At 44.4% G+C, this 24,931-nt stretch overlaps 1 protein-coding gene across 2 annotated transcripts in view; it reads left to right on the top strand.

The window, feature by feature from the left end:
- The window catches only part of EHF (ETS homologous factor), a 48,593-nt gene that overhangs the window by 15,231 nt on the left and 8,431 nt on the right, over positions 1 to 24,931 (top strand). For both annotated transcript variants that reach the window (XM_023550738.2, XM_010592133.3), the window contains exons 2-6: positions 8,866 to 8,965; positions 13,498 to 13,743; positions 16,970 to 17,032; positions 19,788 to 19,856; positions 19,970 to 20,038. In XM_023550738.2, coding sequence (XP_023406506.1) covers positions 8,869 to 8,965; positions 13,498 to 13,743; positions 16,970 to 17,032; positions 19,788 to 19,856; positions 19,970 to 20,038 — 544 coding nt within the window. In that variant the 5' untranslated portion in view covers positions 8,866 to 8,868. The remainder of the gene's footprint in view (positions 1 to 8,865; positions 8,966 to 13,497; positions 13,744 to 16,969; positions 17,033 to 19,787; positions 19,857 to 19,969; positions 20,039 to 24,931) is intronic.

Below are 24,931 nucleotides of genomic sequence, written 5' to 3'. Positions count from 1 at the left end.
CCATCTGCTCCTACAAAGATTACAGCCTAGGAAACCCTATGGGGGCAGTTCTACTCTGTCACACAGGCTTGCTATGAGTTGGAACTGACTCAGCATACAACAACTGCCCAAAGCCCAGAGCCTATTCCTTTAGAGTAATTGAGCTTTCCCTGTGCTCAGGGACCCTGCAGAATAAAGAAACCCTCTGGTCACACTCTGCTGGGAGCTTCCATTTTAGACATGCTGCTTTCCCAGTTGTGTCCTTTGTACCTGTAAACCAGCTGTGGTGCATAGGAGTACAATGCTGGGTGGTAACCCAGAGCCTGATGAGTTATGCCCTCCCACTGGTCTGGCCACCTGGGGTGCAGTGTGTCTGGTGAGAGGAAGGGGAGCAGGAACACTTACCATGGGATGGCTTTCAGGACTGTGCCTAGGGGGAATAGCACACCTTTTGTGAGCAGGGGCCAATGTGCGCTGCTCATAGCTCAGCTGCAACGGTGCGTCCACACAGCAGTACCCAAATGGGGGCTGGGGAGGCAGGGGATCCAGTCCTAGGCTCCACTGTGCCAGCTAGCTGGAATTGGAGAATATTGTGTAGATGATAGAAGTTACAGGCTTTGCTTGTAATATGAGGAATTTGGCCCTCAAGTTCCTCCTTGGAGGTATGATATTATTATTATTAATAATTATTATTATAAAAATAAGTCAATATTTATCAAGAATATTAATATGTGCCAAACACTATTCTAAGCATTTACAGGTATCATCTCATTTTGTATTATCCCCATTTTATAGATGAGGAAGTTGAGACCCAGAGAAGTTAAATAACTTGTCCATGCTTGCCTCAAAAGTAAATTGGCAAAGCCAGGATTTGAACGTGACTGTCTGACTTCAGCCTGGGGCTTCCAACCACTATACTATCCTGCCTCTGAGGATTCTACCCCTACTCCAAGAATGTCACCAAACCAGTTAACACAGTTCAAAGAGAGACTTGTTGGCAAACCCTATAATGATAACTAACATTTACTGGGCATTTGCCATCTACAAGATAATTATGCTCATTTAATCCTCACATCAACTCCATTTTCGCCATTTTTTGTCATGTGGGGAAACTGAGGCTTTAGAGAGGCTAGTATTTCCCCTCGGTTAACACAACCAGCCAAGTAGCAAAATCAAGATTTCAACCCTCGTTTTCTGAGTCATGAGACCTTGCTTTTAAGAGCTGCCCTCCCAGAAATTCAACAATGCTAGGTTGAATCTAAAGCTCCTCGCACGCTTGAATATGTTTTTTCAGCTCAGTTTCGGTGGAGTCCAATCTCTCTGGCCAGGCCTCACAGTCTCCCATGCACAATGTTGCCACTTGAACGGCAGTCAAAATGTGAAGCTCTTTTAAACTTCAGGGTCAAGCCAAGTGCTCCGTTGCCCACCCACCCCATTGGTCTAGCCCATAAGTGGTAGCTGGTGGTGGTCCGGTTGGCACTCCTCGGGGAAGAAATCATTCCTTTGATGAAGGCCTGGAGGGGGATCTAGTACAGTGAGTAGTGGGTTCTCCCTGTGTGGGCGGTACGAAAATGATCCAAGTCCATAGTCTGTGGCCCACGGTCCAGGTAGGACCTGCTTGTTTTGCTTGACAGCATTAATCTGAAACTTCTCATTATAAAAGCGAGGCGCAGAAGGTGACCTAGCTCTCCTGCCATGGATTCAGGCTGTGGCTACTCGGCACAACACAGTCCTTTCTCCCTGCAAAAGTGGTTTTTGGATAGGCCAAGCCGTGCTAGGGACGTGGTGACCTATCACGTATAGGCAGTTGTTACTCACGGCCCAATAGGTCCTGCCTAGAAGGCTGGCATGAGCTGCTCATCTGTACTTTAGTCTGTTGGGTAACATGCCACAGCTCCTCCTCTTCAAATAAAGAGAAGACTCTTGTCTCCAAAACCATTAGTCTTAGAAACCGTTGCATGAAGGCGTAATGTCTTGAGTGAATGTGAAACTCTGGGCCATCAATGGGGCATCAAGTGAAATAGAGTTCCCTCTGATTGCTCCTACATAGGAAGGGGGCTAAGAGAATATAGGTAAAAACTCCCCTGGAGAAGCCGCGTTTCATTTCACTCTTTGGGTTAGAAATACAATTTACAGATTTTTTTATGTGTGCAGATTTTAATAGCTCAATATAGCAATTTAGACTATATTCTCAGAAGATGCACCACCTGGGAATAGACAAAGATGGCTCTGATACTCAGTGTATTTTCTTAAACCTCCACTTATTAGGCATGTGCCAGGCCCTGTGCTAAGGGACTTTGCTCCCTTATCCCATTTAATCCTCTAGCAAGCCTATGTGGTAGGTTCTAATGCTATGCCTGTTTCCCAGGAGAGGAAGTAGCAGCTCAGAAAGGCTAAGGGATGGCCCTCAATTGCCATATGAGCAGCAGCAGAACCTGTCTAGTCTGACTTCACAGGCCTTACTTTGAACCAGTGTTCTCCACAAAGGGTGATTTTGCCCCTGGAGACATTTGGGGGAGGGGTGTACTATTGGCATGTAGTGAGTAGAGGCCGGGGTGCTGGAAACAATGGACAAGATAGCCCCCACCACAAAGAATTATCCAGTCCAAATGTCAGTTGTGCTGAGGTTGAGAAACCTGCCTTTAACTACTACCTAGCGGGACTGAGGAAACCCTGGTGGTGTAGTGGTTAAGTGCTACAGCTGCTAACCAAAAGGTTGGTAGTTCAAATCTACCAGGTGCTCCTTGGAAACTATGGGGCAGTTCTGCTCTGTCCTGTAGAGTTGTGATGAGTCAGAGTTGACTCGATAGCAATGGGTTTTTTTGGTGAGCAGGGCTGAGGAGCCATCGTAGCACAGTAGTTAAGTGTTAGGCTGCTAACCAAAAGGTCAGCAGTTTGAATCCACCAGCCTCTCTTTGGAAACCCTATGGGGCAGTTCTACTCTGTCCTGTAGGGTTGCCATGAGTCGAAATTGACCCTTTGGCACTCAACAACAGCACAACTTAGAATCACACCCCCACCCCGATTTTCCCCTTGAGCTGGAGATGAAGAGAAGGGAGTATTTTTCCCAGCTGACTTTTGCCTCACAGGGTGGAATCATCCTCCTTCAGGCTCTGAATTGAGGACACAGTCCTGGAAGAAGTAAGATGTCTTAGAGAAACACCCTGACAATTAATGTTTAAAGAAAGGAAAGGAAACAATTTTTTGTTGAAGGTATGTGTGCCAGGTGCCGGCCTAGACACCTCCAAACACATTATATTATTTATTCTTCAAAACAGCCCTCAGGCTTAGAGGAAGTCAATATTATCCCACCCCTTCCGGGCCTTTTTTAAAAAAATCTGTGAAGAAAATGAGACTTGAGGAGGTTAGCATACTCAAGGTCACTTGGCTCACAGATGAAGGCTGAATTCTAACCCAGGTCTCTCTAATTTCAAAGCCTCTACATCACATTCATTGTACTTTTATTTTCTTTCTCAAATATATATATGTATATATATATATATATTTAATTGTGCTTTTGGTGAAGATTTACAGCTGAAGTTAATTTCTCAGACAAAAATTTATGCTCATATTGTTATGTGACCTTCCCACCCTGGGTTTCTTGTGTCCATTCAACCCGTTCCTGTTCCTTCCTGCCTTCTAACCCTGCCGCCCATTCAGTCGTGTGTATCTGCTTGAACTGAGAAGCAACTCTTTAAGAGTATTATTTATGTTTTATAGTCCAGTCTAATCCTTGCCGGAAGAGTAGGCTCTGGGAATGGTTTTAGTTCTGGGTTAAGAGAGTATCTGGGGGCCATGGCTTTGGGGGTTCCTCCAGTCTCAGTCAGACTATTAACTCTGGTTTTTTTACATGAATTTGAGTTCTGCTCCGCACTTTTCTCCTGCTCCGTCAAGGACTGTCTATTGTATTCCCTGTCAGGGCAGTCATTGAAGGTAGCTGGGCACCAGTTTTTTTTTTTTTTTTATAAAAAGGAAATAATGAAAGCTATGCTAAAGGTGTAGGAGCCCTGATGGTGCAGTGGTTAAAGTGATGGCTAGACGAAAGATCAGCAGTTCAAAACCGCCAGTGGCTCTTTGGGAGAAAGATGTGGTGGTCTGCTTCTGTAGAGATTTACAGCCTTGGAAACCCTATGGGGTTGCTCTGAGTCAGAATTGACTCGATGGCAGTGGGATTTTTTAGTTTATGCTGAAAGTAAATCAAGGAGCTTGAGGGAGAACATTAAATAATCCACCTATCTTTTAATTATAAAAATTTTTTTTTTTATGTATATATATACCATAAAGTAATCACTACGTACCATAGGAAGTCTATATTAGTATTTGGGAGTGTAGATGAGTTAGTTATAATAATGTTTAACAATTCTCAAAGCATGTTTATTACCCATTATCTCATCCTGTGAGGCTGTTGGGAAAAAAATGTCCTCATTTTACACCTGAAAAACTCAGAGGGGATATGACTTCACCAAAGGCATTCAGCCACACTGGCCAGGGCCCTTCTGTGCCCACTCTGAGGGCACCCTCCCTGCAGCTCACCAGTCATGTCACTAAAGGTGATCTCACTCAGTGCAGTGACTCACAGTGTTACCCGCCACCATGGACCTCCTCCCATCCAGACCATACAGAATCCTTAGTAATGTTTATTATCAATTTTAGTCATAGGCTAATATGTGATAACTATAGTTGTAAATTGCTTAAATGTAATATTTCTTAGATTATATGAATACTGACAACAAAATTGTTCTGTAAAACCTTACTACTTTGAATTACATGATAGATTATAACATTATTAGTAACTGAGCAGAAGCCTTTTTTGATTTTTCTCCTTCTTTTCCTTTAATTACTACTTTGTTCTCAAAAAAGTTATTGATATAAGTTCACAAATACTACTTAGCACAAAATTGTAGCTAAGACATCAGTAATTTTGACAAAATCGTGGCTATAAGAACACTGGCAGCAACGAAGCAACAGCGCGAGCTTGTAGTGAGTGCAGATAAAACCACAGATTTGAAGCATCATTGTAATTGGGTAACAATGACAGCTCTGACCTGACCGCATTAGGAGGTTCAAAAAGTAAATTAGCATAGAGTTTTAGCCCTGTAGATACACTGATGCATGTAAGCTGGGCTTAGAAAAAAATGTTTTTCTTGTTATAACTAACTATAGGGGTTTTTTAAATAAAAAATAATAAATTTCTGCTGAAACACTGATCAAAAATTTTATAGACAGTCATTTTGGTGTCACCCCCTCTGACAGCATCTCTCTGGTGCTGTCTGCACCACCCCCATACCCCTTTAGTGACACCACTGCTGGGTTGGTGAGGAGACGCTGACCTTCTTTCCTTACACGCCTGGGTGAGCTCAAGTGAACTCTGACTTACTAAGGGTTAAGCTACATAAACTCTTTTATGAGTAGTAATCATTTAATGTGCCCTCACCACGCTGGCTGCTTTCCCTTGGAAAGGGGGTGCCAGCAGGGAACAGAGCTTGAGCTTCAGGCCAGCTCTGGGCGGGGGTGGGGGAGGTGGGACATTGTAGTTCAGAAGGCTTCTCTGTGGGTTAAGAGTTGTTCTGGATGCTTCCAGAAGGTCATGATGAGAAATGAAGTCTGATTGGAGAAAAGGGGTTTGTGGGTATTTGACCCCAAGTGGAGAACTGGCTAGCCCACATTGTCCTGAATATTTATTGAGCTCTTTCTTATTACTGGAGCCCTGGTGGTACAGTAGTTAAGCGTTTGGGTGCGATTCAAAAGGTCAGCAGTTTGAATCCATCTGTTGCTCCTTGGAAACCGTATGGGGCAGCCCTACTCTGTCCTGTAGGGTTGCTAACACGGAATCGATGCAACAGTAATGGGTTTGGTTTTCTTTCTACGGCAGCGTAGTGGTTAAGAGCTCAACTGCTAGCCAGAAGGTTGGCGGTTCAAATCCACCAATTGCTCCTTGGAAAGCCTATACGGCAGTTCTACCCGTGTCCTATAGGGTTGCTATGAGTCAGAATAGACTCAGCAGCAACAGGTTGGTTTGGTTCTTACTACCTGCTAAGCTCTGTACATACATAACCTCATTTGATTCTCACAACACTTCGAGTTTGGAGTGGTTCCCATTTTACAGGTGAGGAAAGTGAGGACCAGAAAGTTTTCAGCTAAACAGACTTGTAACTTTTTCAAAGTTATACACAGTAAACAGGGAAAGTGGGATCTGAACACGTATCTCCCAACTTGAAAGCCTAGTGGCTTATCCTCACATCACCCTGCTACTGTTTGTTGGGAGGCCGTGAACAATAGCACAAGCAAGCAATGGAAGAAATCCTGAGCCAGCTGAGAATGGAGCTCATGGTTGGCTTGGACAGGTCTTGCTCCCACTGAGATGGCCACTTTGAAACAGCCCTGGGGGCAAATCTGAGTGCAAGAATTTCAAGGAAGCCTTTCCTTGCCCATTGTCCCTGAGCCTGTGGGGCCAATCCCTCCATCAAATGGGCTGGGCACTGAGCTTCAGCCCTTTCAGGGTTAAACAGTAACCTTCCTACTGCTTGTGGTTGAGCAAATGCTGGCAAGGAACAAGCCCAGCCTTGAGCAAACAGAGACGGGGCTGTCTCTCCCACTCCCAGCCACCCCCTCTGGAGACTTGAAGGTTTTCTTTTGCCTTGAAGTCCTCAATCTGATTTCTGAGCTTTAGGGCAATTGCTTCAGAAGGCAGGATGGGAAAATGCTCAGCTAGTATGCAAATGAGAAGGTTTGACTTGGGTTGGTTTCCCTCTCCTAGGGAAGGAATCAAAGAAGTTTCTAAAAGGGAGTTTAAGGACCCCTTGAGTCAACTTCTTTAAATTTTCAGATGGGGAAACTGAGGCCCAATGTTGTTTCTGGTTCAGGCTATCCAGAGAGGCAGTGATTATCCTCATGTTAGCATCTACCATGTAATAATTGTGCTGTGTTTTGTGACAAATGTTTGAGGTATAGAAACTCATTTAATCTCCAACCAATGTACATAGTAAGATATGATTACCTGTATTTTCCATATGAGGAAACTGGGGTTCAGGGAGGTTAAGTAACTGAGTTAGCACCAATCTTAGCTAGTAAGTGTAGAGTTTGGAATCAACCCAGTTCTTTTTGGCTTTGAAGCTCTTAAATGCAGCGCCAGGAAATAGAATCCAGCTCTCCTCTCTTCCACCCAGTGGTCTCTTCACTGTTATAGCATCCACCATTCCCACCCTACCTTTCCCTCTCCACCTTCTACTTAGCCAGGACTCAGGCCTAATTGTTTACCGAGCAGCAGTGATGATGATCACAAATATTCATGCCCAGCTTAGTCCAACTCTTAATCACTGGGGTGCTTAGAACAGGACTGAGGCCATTATAGGGCTGATAAATATTTATTGAATAAATCTTTATGCTTTCCATGCTTTCCCCAGGCCCATTCTCTCCCCTCTCAGTCTCTACACACACCCAGAAGACCAGCAGCTAAATTAAGGGAAAGGAGTTTTGAGGGCTGGCACTGCTCTGGGTGGGCAATTTCAATCCTGGGGATATGCATGATACCCCAAGGATGTGAGGTTTCCCCTAAATAGGCAGAAAAATGTCCATGACCACTGCTATACAGCTGGGCTTCTCTCCATACCCCAGTAATTTATAAAGGGTAAGTTTCCTTTGTAGACCTGGGTAATGCCCTCAGGGAACAGTCCATTCTTTCTTTGAATGATTGAACATACTCCTGGGGCTTTGGTTTAAAATATGGAGGGAGCCTGGCTCAGGGATAGGGACATTATCGGTGCTGGGGCATTGAAGAAGTTTTTCTTTCTTTTTTTTTTAAATAATTTATTTTATTTTATTTTTGTTGTTGTGGTTGAAAATACATACAGCAAAACATACCCCACTTCAACAATTTCTGCATGTACAATTCAGTGACATTGATTACATTCTTCAAGTTGTGCAACCATTCTCCTCCTCCTTTTCTGAATTATTCTTCCATTGTTAACATAAACTCACTGCCCCCTAAGCTTCCTATATAACCCTTCCAGTTGCTGTTGTCAGTTTGATCCCATATAGATAGTTCTTTGAAAAAGCACAATGCTCAAGGCAGACACGAAGAGGGTATTTTTAAAGAGTAAAATGTTCGTTTTGTTTAAAAAAATCCAGACAGGCCCATGGAAGAAAGACTTTCCTTCTGGGTCCTTTACTTTGGGTCAGTTTCAAAACTCGGTGTATTCTGTAGGTCTCTAAGAGGAGAGGAATAGTTAGTCATAATTTTTACCAGCAATGAAGAGAAAGGACAGTGTCCTAGTCAGAGAGACCAGTGTATTCCTCATACCATCACAGAACCAAATACTTCAGAACTCCATTCTTCAAGTATGGCTGAGGCCCCATGAAGACCAGCCCACCCTGTGGCAGATCCCAGTGTTGAAGGGACTTGATACAGGGCAGGGCTTCTCAGGGTTGCTGGGCCGAGTGAACGGGTGGTTTCAGATTAGCGCTCCAGCATGGCTGCCGGCTCTGGTGCCCCCGCTGGCTTGGGTTTTCATTGATTTAAATTCCACTTTAAACAAAATCTCTTTGGCATTTTCACTTCTGTAAAACACTTGGGTGCTGGCCAGCCTCGCCCCCGAGCAGGTATTGCATTTTCCTCCTGCTTCAGTCCTGATCAGGGTTTCTTCATTTATGAATGGGTGGCTGTAAAAACTTGCCTCATGCATATGAAAATCGAACCTGGAAATTTTTTAATTGCCAATAAGCTTTGCTTTCACTGAAAAGGTGGTGGCAACATGTTTTGGAGGCATGGGTGAAAGGACAAATTCTTTTTTTCTTTTCCTTCTTCCTAAAGTAACTTTACGATCTTCACACTGAAATGATGTTTGTCTAAGGGGCACCGACTGACTGAGCCGTTTGACCCTCTTACAGATCATGATTCTGGAAGGAAGTGGTGTAATGAATCTCAACCCCAACAACAACCTCCTCCACCAGCAGCCAGCCTGGACAGACAGCTACTCCACGTGCAATGGTAAGAGGGCCAAGGGGTGTCGTGTCATTCCCGTGGGGATTCTCCTCTTAGTTTAATGATGCCTCCTCTCCCAATTTAATGTTTAAAAAAGACAGGTTTTATTTAATGGGTGTGTGGAGACCAGGGGGAATGGGGAAAACTCCTGAAACTGAAGTTCCCTGTAGGTCCCCAGGGCTCCAAGTAGAAGCCCATTTAAGGTATTCTATTTATCATCTCCTCTGTGTTATCAATACATAGATCAATATTCAAGGTCCGGGGTGGGCAGACTGGCAGAGAGGGTGGTAGAAGAGATCCCCAAAAGGACGGCTACCTGTTGAAGCTTTTAAAAGCGTTTGGCTGAGATACCAAGAAAGGATAGAAAAGAAGGTGTGTGTGTGTCTGTGCACATGCTTGTGACACATGCACACATACACACACATATACACACATGCACACACACTTGCACATGCACACACATAGAGCTTGAGGAGGAGAGGGCTATAGCAGCTTAATCTTTCTGTTTAATCTTCCAGTGACTTCCTTTTGTAAGGGAAGAGGAGATTTGTTAGAACACCAGGTGCTCTCCTTTAGTGCTTTAATCTAGAGCACATTGATTAGAGGAGGGGGGTAGCTATAATCTTGGACTTGATGGTGGGGCTTGTAGAGGATTTGGTGATCAAGCCTGTGGCTTACTGTGGAAGCTGAACTCAGTAAAGTTGTTGCTCAGTCAGGGACCCCAAATCCTAAATGAGAAGTATATTGTAAAGGCAGTCAAGTTAGGCAAACTGCTGTGCATCAAACGGGCCAGAGAAGTTCTGGGTCTTATCCCACCTCAGACCTGCTGCTAATTCTTGTGCAAGAGACTCTGCTGTTCTGGCTTCCCTGGAAAAGTGGAAATTGCCCGCTGGTGAGTAGAGTCTGAGAAGCAGGAGTGAGAGGATCACACTTGTTGCTGTTGAGTCGATTCCAACTGGTGGCGACCCTATAGGACAGAGTAGAACTGCCCCTTAGGATTTCCAAGGCTATAAATCTTTATGGAAGCAGACTGCCACATCTTCCACCCATGGAACAGCTGGTGGGTTTGAACCACTGACATTTGGGATAGCAGCCTAGTGGTCACCCACTGTGCCACTGATTTGAGAGGATCATGGAGGGGTTATATTCTCCAACAACCAGCAGACGCATGCGGAACTCCACCTCTTTTAATTTGGAAGCCCAGCCACACATAGCTGAAAGTTTGAAACAGATGAGCTTCCCATCATCGATTGCCACCCCACCAAACCACTGCCCTTCCTGATAAGTTACATTTTCTGTTGCAGGCCTCCCTGTGGGGACCTAGAAAAATGATTCCAAAGAGAGCAAGAAGGTTCTTCAGACTGGAAAGTCTTTGGGATCCCCAGACCACTTGACCCTAGATTAAGGCAGCGTTATTCCTCCTGTTTGCTTTGGAGACAGCTAGGGAAATAAGTTTAGCAGGGAGTAGAATTTAGAAGCAACTTTATTTCTTAACTTCCAAAGGCACCAGAAGGCCCAACTCCTGGTCACAATTGATGCGGAAGGGGAGATGAGTTGAATAACAGAGAATAGTTGAACTCATCAGATTTTCAGTATTTCTCTTGAAACTTCAGGAATCTGAGAAGTCTCCTGGCTGATGCAGAGTCTCCCAAGTCAACTTTAGACAAAATTCTCTGGTGTTTCTAATTTCTAATAGGATGCAGCATCAGCACCTATCCTTTAATTAGATTATATTAAGTGTGGAGAAGAAATTATTCCAGGTCTGTGGTTGGGTTATTGAAAGTTGTTTGTTGCCCTTCAATTGCATATCCATAGCTACACAGTTGTAGAAACACAATTATTTTTTGAAAAAAAAAGATCAAAGACTTGGAGAACCACAAAAAAATATATCCCGTTCTTGAACAGCTGTATCTATGAGAAACCAAGAAATTGTAGGAGAAGGGAAGCATCCATTATAGGCTCTGTTGTTTGTACTTTTGGGAATATGTCTTTATAACTAAAATATTGGACTAGATTTTTCCAGTCCCTGCTCCCATCTCCCACGTTGGCTTCCTCTTTAGGGCCCAAGGCAAGACATTAGGGCTTTCTGCTTGGCAAAGGGCATGAGGAATGAGGCATACACTGTGAGTAGCAGTATTGTCAATGGTTGCCACCCTCGTGTTCTAAATGAAATGGACTTCCTACTCCTAGTGTTTTTGAAGTTTGAAAGTAGTGGGTGGATTCTGAGACGGGTGAGCAAAAGTGGGGTTGGGTTGGAAATATTCCCCTCTTAGCCTCTCCTCTGGGAATCTTGAAGGCCAAGCCATGGGTGTTGTGGGAGTCATACCTTTCTCAGCTCTTTAGCACCTTGTCACTCAAGGTGTGTACACAGACCAGAAGCATCAGCATCACCTGGGAGCTTGTTAGAAGTGCACAATATCAGAGCCCTCAGCAGGCCCACTGAATGAGAATCTGCATTTTAATGGTCCCTGGGATTCATAATCGCAGTCAAATTCGAGGAGAACTGATCTAGCATGACCTTGAAGAAAAGAGTAAGGAACAGTTTCCTTGCACTCTGGTTTCCTTTATTGGTCTATCCTTGAGTTAGTGGGAATATATATGTGTCAAGTTTAATTGGGTTTTCCGTGCTTCAACTTGGCGGGGTGCAATCGTGTCTTACCCTAGCCCCTGCCTCTCACCTTACCTAGAAGAGAGATCCCCTGCTTAGTTTCTGCTTTCAAGTGGACTGTGAGCTCTCTCAGCCCTGTTAAATGCTCCTAGAGGCATCCCCCCAGGTTTTGGGCCATCTATGGACTCCACGTGATGTACTCCTAAGTGAGCATGATGGAGTCAGATGCATAGATTGTTAGCACAAAGTGGACTCAGCCATATTTGTTGACTTGAATGAACTTCATATCTTCACTGGTATTTGACTTAAGCATCTTGTGAATACACCTAACAACTCTTCCGGATTCCTATGCTATTTCTTCTTCAGCAACAAATTCCATTAAGTAAATATTTAAAAAACCAAACCCGTTGCCATCAAGGTGATTCCGACTCATAGTCGAGGGGATTCTGACTCATAGTCGAGGGGATTTTCACTCATAGCGACCCTATAGGACAGAGTAAAACTGCCCCATAGAGTTGCCAAGGAGTGCCTGGTGGGTTTGAACTGCCAACCTTTTGGATTGCAGTTGTAAGACTTAACCACTACGCCACCAGGATTTCCAAATAAATATATAGTGAGAATTTAATATGGCAAGGCTCAGAGGTAGGTTTTATAGGAGTTTCAAAGGTGAGTAAAATGGAGTCCATGACCTTGAGCATACAATACAAGGTTGAATAAGACAGTACACAGAGGCCTATCCCACCAAACCACTGCCATGAAAAGTAGACCATGACAAAAACCATCAGGAGAAATACCAAGCAAGTCTCCTGGAGATTCAGCGGAGTGCAAGTCCTCACAGTAAGGTCAAGAGATTCAGTGATGGCTTGATGCAGTGGTTGGAGTTTGAAAGATGGGTAGGAATTCAACAGGGAGTGAGAGGTAGAATATAAACTGGCTGAAGGGACAGCACAGAAATAGGGCAAAAGTCACAGGTCACTTGAAGAATAGTTAGTGAAGAGCCTCGATGCCTGGCTGGGTAGTGGTAGTGTTGTACCCAATTTCAGTGAATAATAGATAGTTACTGAAGGTGACTGAGCAGGGCAGTGACATCACAGTAGCTATAATAAGCAGGGTGGGAGGGTGGGGTTTATCAGCACAGTTAGCAGATAAATAATCTGGAGCATTTTGGTGGGAAGCAAAGGTATTACAGAGAAAAGAAGCTTAATCTCAGGCCTCATCTTTGGTCAAAAAAGGTTTGAGGCTTAGATGTATGTGTTTGTGTGTGTGTATATATAAGAGAGAGAAAAAAAAATAGGAAAGAGAGAAGGAGGGAGGGAGGCCAAGATAAAGGGAGAGACAGAGATATTTTGGTGTGGATGAAAATCCAGTAAATTGCCTAAACTATAACAACACTTTAGCTATTATGGTACTTCTTTTGTGGTGGGGGAGAATGCTCTCAGAGCACTTAAAGTCTTGCATCCTCCTCACCAAGTGCCTGTTGTTGCTCTGTGCCATCAAGTTGATTTTGACTTGTATTACCCCATGTGATGGAGTAGAACTGCCCCATAGGGTTTTCTAGGCAGTAATCTTTATGGGAGCAGATCTCCAGGTCTTTCGCCAGCAGAACCATTCAGCGGGTTTGAACTGCCAACCTTTTTGGTAGCAGCTGAGCACTTAATCACTGTGCCACCAGGGCTCCTTACTGAGCGACTTGGGGTTAGTATTACTATGCTAGGAGGACATGAAGATACATGGTGGTTAACTAATTAAAAACCATATTTCCATGAGCCTTTTCCAGAGCCTGGCTCATGCTCCCCAGCCCCTTCACTGGTGCACATGGACTGTGGTTGGTATGTTCTATGACATCAAAGGCCAGCAGTGCGTCCCCGTGTCTGAGATTAATCCCAGGCACAATCACAAGTTACTCAAGGGATGGCCTCCTGTTTTGCAGTTTCCAGCGGCTTCTTTGGAGGCCAGTGGCACGAAATCCACCCTCAATACTGGACCAAATACCAGGTGTGGGAGTGGCTCCAGCACCTTCTGGACACCAACCAACTCGATGCCAGCTGCATCCCTTTCCAGGAGTTCGACATCAACGGCGAGCACCTCTGTAGCATGAGTTTGCAGGAATTCACCCAGGCGGCTGGGACAGCGGGGCAGCTCCTCTACAGCAACCTGCAGCATCTCAAGTGGAACGGTGACTATCTCCTTCCCTGCCCACTGGGGGCCAGCTGGGAAGATGGAGGCAACAAGGCCAGCAAGATCCCTGTGTTCTCACCTCCAGTTTACTGTTTCCCAAGACAGGAAAGTAGAAGGGAGGTGAGAGAACAGGAGCAAAGCCTAAGATGTGAGGTGTGTCTAATCCCTTATAAACACCGGCCTATTTATATATTGAATTTGTTCCTTATGGCAACGTTAATTTTCAAGAAGAGAGCCAGTTAGGTATTCCCAGAGTGCTTACCACTTCCCGAAAATCTTATTTTCTTTCCCTTGCACCAGGATTGATGGTTGAATTCCCAATGACGTACTTGTTCAAGTGCTTAAGAAGTACTTGCTTATTAAAGATGGTCACGTTGTTAGTGTGTGCTGTGGGGTCAACCCTGACTCATAGCAACCCTATAGCACAGGGTGGAATTGCCCTATAGGACTTCTTAGGCTATCATCTTTACAGGAGCAGAGCTACTGGGTGGGCTATCATCTTTACAGGAGCAGAGCTACTGGGTGGGCTATCATCTTTACAGGAGCAGAGCTACTGGGTGGGCTATCATCTTTACAGGAGCAGAGCTACTGGGTGGGCTATCATCTTTACAGGAGCAGAGCTACTGGGTGGGCTATCATCTTTACAGGAGCAGAGCTACTGGGTGGACTATCATCTTTACAGGAGCAGAGCTACTGGGTGGGTTTGAAATGCCAACATTTTGGTTAGTAATCTAGCACAAATCACTTGTGCCAACCAGGGGCCTTATGATGAAGTCTAAGGGTAATGAAAAGATATGCGGGATTGGATTCATGTTTGTGCTTTGGTAGGAAGGAAGGCTCACAGTATTTCAGTAGATTCTTAAAAGATGTGTTACTCAAAACAAAGGTTAGAATGCTGGTGTGGACACATGTGAGATGTTCCTGCAGTAGTTTCTGGAATTGGTGCTATTTAAAACCCAAAATGTTTCTCTTGAAGCCTCACCTAGCACATGGGCAGCTCACCGTCACAATTCTGTCCTCGAACATCCACATATTTTACACTAACTTATAAGACCCAGCAAGACAGACAGCTATTTTTTTTTTTTTTAAGTTGTGCTTTAGGTGAATGTTTACAGAACAAACTAGCTTCTCATTAAACAATTAGTATACATATTGTTTTGTGACACTGGTTACCAACCCCACAACATGTCAACACTTCCCTTCTCGACCTTGGGTCCACTATTACCAGCTTTCCTGTCCCCTCCTGGCTTCTAGTCCTTACCCCTGGGCTGTCGTGCCCCTTTAGTCTTGTTTTGTTTTACGGACCTGTCTAATCTTTGGCTAAAGAGTGAACTTCAGGAGTGACTTCATTACTGAGCTAAAAGGGTACTGAGGGCCATGCTCTCAGGGGTTCTCCAGTCTCTATCAGGCCAGTAAGTCTAGTCTTGTTTTGTGACTTAGGGTTTTGTTCTACATTTTCCTCCAGCTCTGTCCGGGACCCTCTGTTGTGATCCCTCAGACAGCTAATCTTGCAGAATGTCTTTGACATTTTCCTCTGATAATGGCTATAAAAACTATCTCCTCTGAGAGCTATGGACATCTTATAAAGCAGTGATATCTAAGAATAGTGAGCTTGCCTGTCCATATTGGAAAAGGCACACCCACATTAGCAGAACCTGGGCTTGGGCAGGTAGCTGGGCATTGGGAAGCACAAATTCCAGGACTGGGAGCCAGATACCCATCTGACAACTGCCTTCAACAGTGGGAAGGGCGGCCATTTGGCCTTGGAGCCTGGAGCTGTGGTCGCCATTTTGGATGACTTCATTCAGCTCCCTGGCACTCCCTTCTTCCCACCCACCCCGCAGTGGTGGTTGCTCATTTTTCTTTTACTAGGACCAAACCAAACAAGGCTCTATAAATAACCCCCAGGAATCTTCAGAAAGAGCAGACTTACACTTGAAGAATTAAAAACATTTACCTCCCCACCTCCAATTAAATCTACTCCTTTAAAGCTTTGCCCTGATTGAAGCCTAAGGCAGGGAGGTCAGGGAGGCGCTGTGGCCATCCTTGACCTTCCATGACTTGTTTGATCCACCACATGCTGCTGTTGCCTCTGAATTCTTAATGATCAGCCAGGTTCCTCATCCTTGTTTTGTTGTTTGTCCTTTTGTAGATATTATACTTGCATTTATTGTTTACTTATACTAGCATCCTAAGTGAATTGGTTTATGTAATGACCTTATGAGAAAAAACTACTATTGTACCCATTTTACAGATGTGAAAACTGAGGGTCAGAAAGGCTAAAGGCCTGACCTCTTTCACTGAGTTATTTACAATCTCCCTGGAGGAAAAACATATTAGATTTATTCATGTGTATATATGCGCTTGGATATAACACAGTTAGAGAGAAGTTGTAAGCAAACACAAGGATGTGTGGTGTGCACTGCTGGTACATGTGCTGAGGGCATATGTAAAGGAAGAATTTTTACATTTATCTAGACATATCTCATAGACTTACTCTAAGATTAAAAAAAATACAGTTGCTGTTAAGTCACTTCTCACTCATGGTGACTCCATGTGAGTCAGAGTAGAACTGTGCTCCATAGAGTTTTCAATGGCTGATTTTTGGGAAGTAGATTGCCAGGCTTTTCTTCTAAGGAGCTTCTGGGTGGACTCAAACTGCCAACCTTTCGGTTAGCAGCCATGCCTGTTAAACATTTACATCACCCAGGGATTCACTGATCAAGATGGGCTTGATAAAATTTAATATCAAAGAAGTAAGCCAGTTAAATTAGTTTTTGCATATTTTTATTTTCATTTTGTATCAAGTCTTAGCATTGCAAACACCTTAGAGATCATCTAATGACTTTATCTAGTTTAATCCCTTAAATTTAAAGATGAGGAAACAAACTGAGACCTAGAGAGGAGAAGTGCCTCACAGCTAGTAGTGGAAAAGCTGGTCTCCTGACTTCTGAAGTTCTATTCTGCCATATTGGATGCCTTTCCTATACAATTCCAAATAATTCCATTGGATGTGGTGTCCTAGGCAACTGATCTTCTGAGGCCAGGACTCCAAGCTTGCATTTGTAGAGGCTGAGAAGGAAGCTCTTGCTCATAAGCAAATAGAGGCAAATGGGCAGTGAAATTGGCCAAAGCTCTTCAAAGATGCCAGCTCTGTCCTTGTTTAAGGATCAAGTTTTGGCTCCATCTGGGCCCTTCTGACTTTGCCAATCTGTCCCTCACAGGCCAGTGCAGCAGTGACCTGTTCCAGTCTGCACACAATGTCATTGTAAAGACCGAACAAACAGGTGAGTAGTAGCAGACCAGGGAAGCCAACTGGCTAGGCAAATCCCCGGGGAGAACAATCTGGAAGGGACATAAAAGAGGGCAGGGAGCAGGATGGACCCAGTGTTTTGGTAGGGAGTCCAAGGAGGCCTCTTCCGTAGCTGTCTCCAATGGGCCACCCCACCATGAGCCTTATCCCTTGATCTCGGGGCCAGTGACGGCCAGCTATTTCTGATTTATAGACTTATGGAGAGCTTCCCCTCTGCCCACTCTTCCCTGCTTCCCACCACTGGCCAGGCAACATTCAGGTTCATGTCTAGTAAGAATGCAGCATCAAATGTGGTCTTCCTTCTTACCACAATAAGTGAGGAGATTGGACTTGGCCAAGTTAGAAAAAGCAGGGGAGGAGGAGAGGAAGAAAAAAATGTCTCCTCTGCTCCCTCGCCTCCCAAAAGGAGGAAGATGTTGATACTGTAGTTAATGTAGTTTCTGGAGCCCTTGGGAGATTCTGTGGGGATGTCCAAAGGCAGCTGTGGAGCCAAACTTCTAGTGTACTTTTTATAAGAAAGTTAATATTCTGGACTCTGAGCAAATTTTGGAGTTCCACAGTATCTATACTTAGTTTTGTTCTCTTTTCTCTCCTTCTCTTGTCCTAAGTCTCTATCCTGGGGATTTTCTGTCAGTCAGTTGGACTTGGAGGGAGTAATAACTGCCTTGAGGGGAGAAGTTGTTGCTCTGGGCCTTGTACCCCTCAGAGCTCCTTTGGCCTATGAGCTCTCAGTCTAGGGAAGGCTATGCTAGTCCCCCAAAGCCCATGGGCCATGATAAACTGTGCAGCTGTGTTGTCTAAAATTTGCCACTGCTAATGGATCCACTCCTATGTCCACACCCCGAAGACTGGGAGCCACGTAGGGCCAAGTTTGCCACAGGCCTCCCCAAGAGTTGCGTGCCAGTCACCAAGGATAGAATTTGACCTTGGGGTGATTTGTGAGTCACTTGGGGCTGGCCGAAATTGGTCCTATGTAGTTATTTACTCTCTTATAAGGGGGCTAGGCTACCATTACTAAAGAAAAAACAATAGCTGCTAAACATGTTAATTAAACTTTCCAAGCCTGGCCCTTTGCCACAGACACCAGTGCCTGGGCTACGTGAATGGTGCCCACTCCTCTCAGTGACCCGACAGATCCCCCACTGGAGGAGCCAGGGGTGGTATTGGAGAGGTCCCAGATAACTTGATAATCCCTTCTTGACCATCTAGACATTCTTGTGTTGCCAGTTTAGAAAAGCTGAGCTGAAGGGTGGAGAAGGAGGTCCGCCCTGGGAGGAGGGCATAAGAGGCTCATGGAGGGGCCAACACCCCCAAACCTCTTTGGTTCAATTTGTTTTCAGAGACAATAACAGGTGTATGAGGTGACCAAACAAGGAGAGAGGGCGTAACCCCAAGAGATTGGGCTTGGGGTGTCCAAACACGTAGTTATTAGTTAGAATACCGACTAAATCTCTATGTCGTAAACAGAAGAACTTAGCCAGTGAGTCAGGGTTTATACCGTTTATGCTGTAAAAACAAAATGAAACTCAGCCAGCAGCTTGCCACCTGGGCCCCAAGATTCAGAGCCTGGGCAGAAGGGGTGCTGAGGACAGCCCAGATCTGCGAAGAGGCTAAAGCAGGAAGTTCCTTCTGGGGACGAGATGAGCACTCATACCAGATCTTACAGGACCTGGCCAGCCAGGAAAGAAAAGGCTTCTCTTGGAGATCAGCCCAGATCTGGGGGTTGTGTAGGGGTTGGACTTCATTTGGAGTAGGTGGAGGGGAGTTTCCTTTGAATCTGAAACCTGAAGAGTTAATCAGAGTGGGATGTGTTTAATGTGCACACCGAAGAGAGAGAGAGGAGAGAGAGGGAGAGATGGTTTCTTCTCTGAAATGAGGCAATGGTACCCACTCTTAAAAGTTGTTTGTTTGATTTCATAACACTCTCCTCCCCTCCTCCTTAATTTTATTTTGAGAATGTTATGTCACCCCTTAAACTAATTAAAGAAACACTGGAGGAACGGGGCTGTCACCCAACTTGAGGTGAGACTCTTTCTAGACTTTGGCAGCGAACAAACTGTGCTAAGACTGAATAGACCTTTTCTGAAAGAAACAACTCTAATTCTCCCAAGAAAATATTAGTAGAAGAAAATCACTAATCCCTTAGTGTAAATTCATTTGTCCCAAACAAGGTTTTTGTTTTCTGGTGTGCAAATATTCTGGTGATTGTATAGTAGAAGGAGCTCTGGTGATGCAGTGGCTAAGAGCTCAGCTGCTAACCAAAAGGTTGGCAGTTCAAATCCACCAGCTGCTCCTTGGAAACCCTATGGGGTGGTTCTACTCTGTCCTATAGGGTCGCTAGGAGTTGGAATTGACTCGATGTCACCTAACAATAGCAACAACATCAACATATAGTAGAATGTAAGACAACCCCAAGCCTCTGGAACCATACCACCTGCCATGTGCAGCCTAGGAAAATTCTCAGGAAACCAAATCATTGGTCTAGGGCAAGATCCCACTGTTGTAACTTCCCCCACTTTCCTAAAAGTGCAACAGGTATAGGATACATGGCCAGGGCCATAGCAAAGCCCATTTCCCCCCCAGGAAACTGAAAAAAAAAGAAAAAAAAGGATAACATTATGAAGTCGCATGTGGCCAAAGCTCCCTGAGGACTAACCCCTGTGTTCTTCCACAAGCAGTGAGTTAAGGGAAAATGACCACAGAGCTGTTCCACTTTCTGTTTTTTGCAGACCCTTCGATCATGAACACCTGGAAAGAAGAAAACTATTTATATGACACCAGCTATGGTAGCACAGTAGGTAACTAACTCCCCAACACTTAAGGCCCTTTTGCCTTCTTGTTCTGCGTCACAGCCACAACCTTATATTGTAAGGAGAGGGCTCTTCATTCCCTTTATCTTTTCATTGTACAGATTTGTTGGACAGCAAAACTTCCTGCCGGGCCCAGATCTCCATGACAACCACCAGTCACCTTCCTCTTGGTAAGTTGTCCTGACCGAGAAGTTGAGTGTGCTGAATGCCAGCACCTACTGAGAATTCGTGAGAATTACCAGCACCCCACACTTCCACTTTCTGGAGTCTTTCTCATGAAAAGGCTAGGAAAGAAATGGTGTTATCCATTTATAAGAAGTCTGTTTTTGAGCCAATATTTGCACATTGAAAATAAGCAGCATGGATGCCTCTAATAAAGTGTTTGTCTCCAGTGAAGCGAGTCACTCTCCAAGGATGTTCACTCTTTTCCTCTCTTTTTTTAGCAAAAACTTCTTAGGAAATTACCTGTTTATATGTTCATATCAAATTATTTATACTTTGGAATACATATGGAGGAGGAAGCTATATTTAAATTTCAACAAACTACATTTGACTTAGGTGAAAGAGTGTTTAACAGTAGAATTTAGACGTAAATGAAACTGTGGTGACAGTCTCTGGGTGGAGGGGTTGCAGCCGGAAATTTCTGGAACCCCCCCCCAAAGCACAACACTTTGTCAGTTTTTGAGCCTGACCCAGATGGCTCATCAGGGCTCTCCCATCAGTCAGAATACCTGAACATCATGAATTATGCTCACATTAGTTACGTCTAATCTTAACCATTTGGTTAAGATTGGATTCAGCTGGAGGCTACCTATGACTCTCAATCAAGTTTACACCAAGCCAGAGAGATAGTACCTTGGGAGTGTGGGAGGGGGTCTTTCGGATTACTTCCCCTTTATGAATAGGTACACTTGCATGTATACTATAGGAATGAGTACACTGAGGAGTTGAATAGAGGATTTCATGTTGTCCCTTGACCTGGGCGCCAACTTCTGGATCCCTTTGGGTCTATGAAATAGAGCTTAGACATCAGTCACAAATGACATGCTCTTCTCCTGGAATTGGATTTGGGGCAACTTCAGAACTAGGATTTAAATGAATCTTTGTAAAAGAAAGTGTGAAGTCAAACAACAACCCCTTCCATTGTTTTTTTTTTTTTTTGCTTTTGTTGATGTAAGTTTTTGAGAACTGAAATAATGAAAGCTTTTGGTTTGAGTTTTGTTCAGGTCAAGCCCCTGGAAGGAGACAGGACTCAGCTGTTCGGTGCCATTGAGTCGGTTCCGACTCATATTGACCCTATGTAGAGCAGAATGAAACACCGCCCAGCTCCGCGCCATCCTCACAATTGTTGCTATGTTTGGGCCCGTTGTTGCAGTGACTGTGTCAGCCCATCTCATTGAAGGTCTTCCCCTCTTTCACTGACCCTTTACTTTACCAAATGTGACATCCTTCATCAAGGACTTGTCCCTCCTGATAAGATGTCCAAAGTACTTGTGACGAAGTCTCGGCATCCTCACTTCTAAAGAGCATTTTGGCTGTACTTCCTCCAACACAGATTGTTTGTTGCTCTGGCAGTCCACGGTATATTCAATATTCTTCCCCAACACCATAATTCAAAGGCATCAATTCTTCTTCATTATTCATTGTCCAGCTTTCACATGCATATGAAGTGATTGAACACCATGGCTTGGGTCAGGCACACTTTAGTCCTCAAGGTGACATCTTTGCCTTTTAACACTTTCCAGAGGTCTTTTGCAGCTGATGTGCCCAATGGAATACATTGCTGGATTTCTTGACTTCTGCATCCATGGGCATTGATTGTGGATCCAAGTAAAATGAAATGCTTAACAACTTCAATCTTTCCTCCATTCATTATGATGCTGCTTATTAGTCAGTTGTAAGGATTTTTATTTTCTTGATGTTGAGGTGTAACCCATACTGAAGGCTGTAGTCTTTAATCTCATCAGTAAGTGCTTCAAGTCCTCTAGAATTGAGGTTAAGAGTGGAGGACAATTCATTTCCCTTCTCCTCACCCCCACCCATAGCATTATGTGTTAATCTAAGTGTTTGTTGAAATTAGGAAATAGATCAGACACTGAAAAGGCTCTGCAGTGCATTTGTCCTTCTGGGGGAACTGGAGCCAACTGGGGAAAAGTTTCTGTGGCAATGGTTGCCACCCAGTCAAGGCCAAGGGTTTCAGAGCTGAGGAAACCACCCTAGTCACCCTCTGACTTCCTCTTGAACTTCCTAAGGTGTCACCTCCCACATCCTTCCGGTTGGATCTTGACTATGGCAAAAGTTCCCAACTAAGAATAAGGTTCAACCAATCACTTCCTGAGCCTCAGGCTTTTTAGGTCTTGAGGTACCTAGGAAGCCTAAAAGCCAGACCATCCTTCTCTTTACTATATCCTGACTTTACCTTCTAGAATCTCAGAATTGGCGGGGGCCTTAGAAGCCAGTTTCTACTTTCATATTTGCAGTAATAGGTAACTCACTATCTCCTGAGTCCATTTATTTTTTAATAAACCAGCGAGTTGCTGTCAAGTTGACTCAGACTCATGGCAACCCCATGTGTGTCAGAGTAGGACTGTGTTCCACAGGATTTTCAACAGCTGATCTTTTGGAAGTAGATCACCAGACCTTTCTTCCTAGGTATCTCTGGGTGGACTAGAACCTCTAGCCTCTCAGCAACTGAGTGCCTTAACCATTTGTACTACCCAGGGAACACCAAAAACAAACGGAAAAAACCAAACCCATTGTTGTTGAGCTGATTCCAACTATGCTGACATCATGTGTGTCAGAGTAGAACTGCACTCCACAGGGTTTTCAATGGGCTTGACCTTTCAGAATAGATGGCCAGGCCTTTCTTCTGCACCCAGAGAATACTCCTTCTTAAAATGGGATAAAATCTGTTTTCCCTTACTTCCTTTGCCCCTTGATTCCCTGCCCCTATCCTGTGATTGCAATACAAGCTGGAAAATGAGATCAGCAACCCATCCCCTCTTTCAGAATGATCATTTAAAGAATTAATCCAGGATCTGAGGTTGGTGAATTCTTTGGAGAAGGAAGCTCAGTAGCAGCTTTCCCTCCCCGCAGTAGGATCTTCAATTACAGCCTTGTACAGGTCGATTGGAGCCCTGGTGGTGCAGGGTTAAGACCTACAGCTGCTAACCAAAAGGTTGGCAGTTTGAATCCACCAGCAGCTCCCTGGAAACCCTATGAGGCAGGTCTACTCTGTCCTAAAGGGTCGCTATGAGTTGGAGTCGACTCGATGGCAACAGGTTTGGTTTTTTTAGTTATGAGTCAATTCCTGTTGGACTAGATTGGTCTTTACCAGATGGGGCCAGAATCCCCAAAAAGACCTTTGCCATTTACCTGAGCCTTTAGATTTTAAACTCCCATAAAATAGAGTGCAGTTAAATATCTCTCTATGTTTTAATGCAAGTTACAAACCCAACTAAGGTGAGGCTCACCATAAACTGATGCCCTCTGTGATAAACAAGGTGGGGAAGCAGGCTTTGTTTTGATTTCTCCGTCATTTGCCAACTTCATAAAATGGCCGCCGCCAGTGTTCCTGATTTGCCTGATAGTCCTCAAGCCAATCACGCCAACTCAGGCTTGATGTATTTATCCACTGACTTGTTGAGCCTAAAGCTAGGGTGGCACAGTCTATTATAGCACTGAGATTTGTATATCCCGTAAAGAAATGGCTCACAGCTGACTCATATGCAAATATGTCTAATCTTCGCTTCTTGCGAAGCAGCTTAGCTAAAGTCACGCTCTCACGCTTGCCCCATAAGCCCAGGGCTCCTAGTTGCTGCTGCCCCTGCCCGGGACTGGACCCTGGCCTGGAGTGCTGGGAGCAGAACAAGAAAAAGCCAAGCTGGAAAGCTCCCCCAAAGCAAGCCATTCTTTTATCAAAATGAATCACTTAACCACATGGCCCACTTCAAAGGTCTTGACGTTTATTTGACTATGGAGGGAAGCCACCATATTAAAGTGAGGTTTTAGATCAAAAGATTTTGATACTAAGGCAGGCCAGGGATTCCACAGCTTGCCCCAGCCCATTAAAAAATAGGGATGGGGAAATAGGGCTAGAAGAAATTCAAGTTTTCTTTTGCCTTTGGCTGCTTATTCCCCCTCATAATGATGGAAACATTTTTATTTGAGGATTTTTCTTTTTGTCTTTCCTAAGCTGAATGGATAGAAGTCCACTGTTAATTGTTAGTCGCTGTCTAGTCTGTTCTGACTCATGGTCACCCCATGTGTTACAGAGCAGAACTGCTCCGCAGAGTTTTTTTTGACTGTAATCTTTACGGAAGTAGATTGCCAGGGCTTTTCTTCCGTGGTATCACCGGGTAGGTTCAAAATGTCAACCCGTAGGTAGGTAGTGGGGCCATTTTTTTTTTTGTCTTTTCTAAGCTGGATGGGTGTCTAGTCTGTGTAAATGGCTGACATCCCAAAGAAAAAATTCTTCCATGACCTATGTAGTCTGGGGGTTTTAACCTGGACTCCGTACAGACTTTTCAGTGGGTCACAAACCCCTGAAATTGTTACAAAATTTCATGAGTGTACACATATGTGCTTTTTACTGGGGGGAATGGGCCAAGGTTTTCCTCTTATTCACCAAAGTACCTTAACCCCAAAGTAATTGATTCTAGTTCAGCTTGGAACCAATAAACAATAGGCTGGTCAATAAGCTAAGAGACACTTAAGTTTTTCTGAACTCAACCCTGGCTCTGAAATGATGGCCCTGCGTCCCTCCTGAATGCCACTTGCAATGAGCTTTGCTTGTGGCCTGCTGGGTAAATGCTGCTCTTTGTCTGCAGAACAACGTGGCCCTGTTTGAGTGATGTATCACTTGGAAACCAGGTTGGGTGCCAGACCTGCCTCAATGTTGTCACATCCTGATGGGATGTTGCAATCTCACTCTGCAACCTACAGGGAGGGAGAGTGAGGGCTCCTTGCATTTCCTGTGAATTTGTCCTTGCAGATTTCAGAGTAAACTCAGACAGGTGCAGACCTTTCTGATGACATGTCAGGAGAGAAATTCTTAACCAGAA

This window comes from Loxodonta africana, chromosome 7 (genome assembly GCF_030014295.1).
Source record: "Loxodonta africana isolate mLoxAfr1 chromosome 7, mLoxAfr1.hap2, whole genome shotgun sequence".
Lineage (NCBI taxonomy): Eukaryota > Metazoa > Chordata > Mammalia > Proboscidea > Elephantidae > Loxodonta > Loxodonta africana.
Note: the sequence above shows the minus strand (reverse complement) of the source record. Positions and strands in the feature narration are given on the sequence as shown.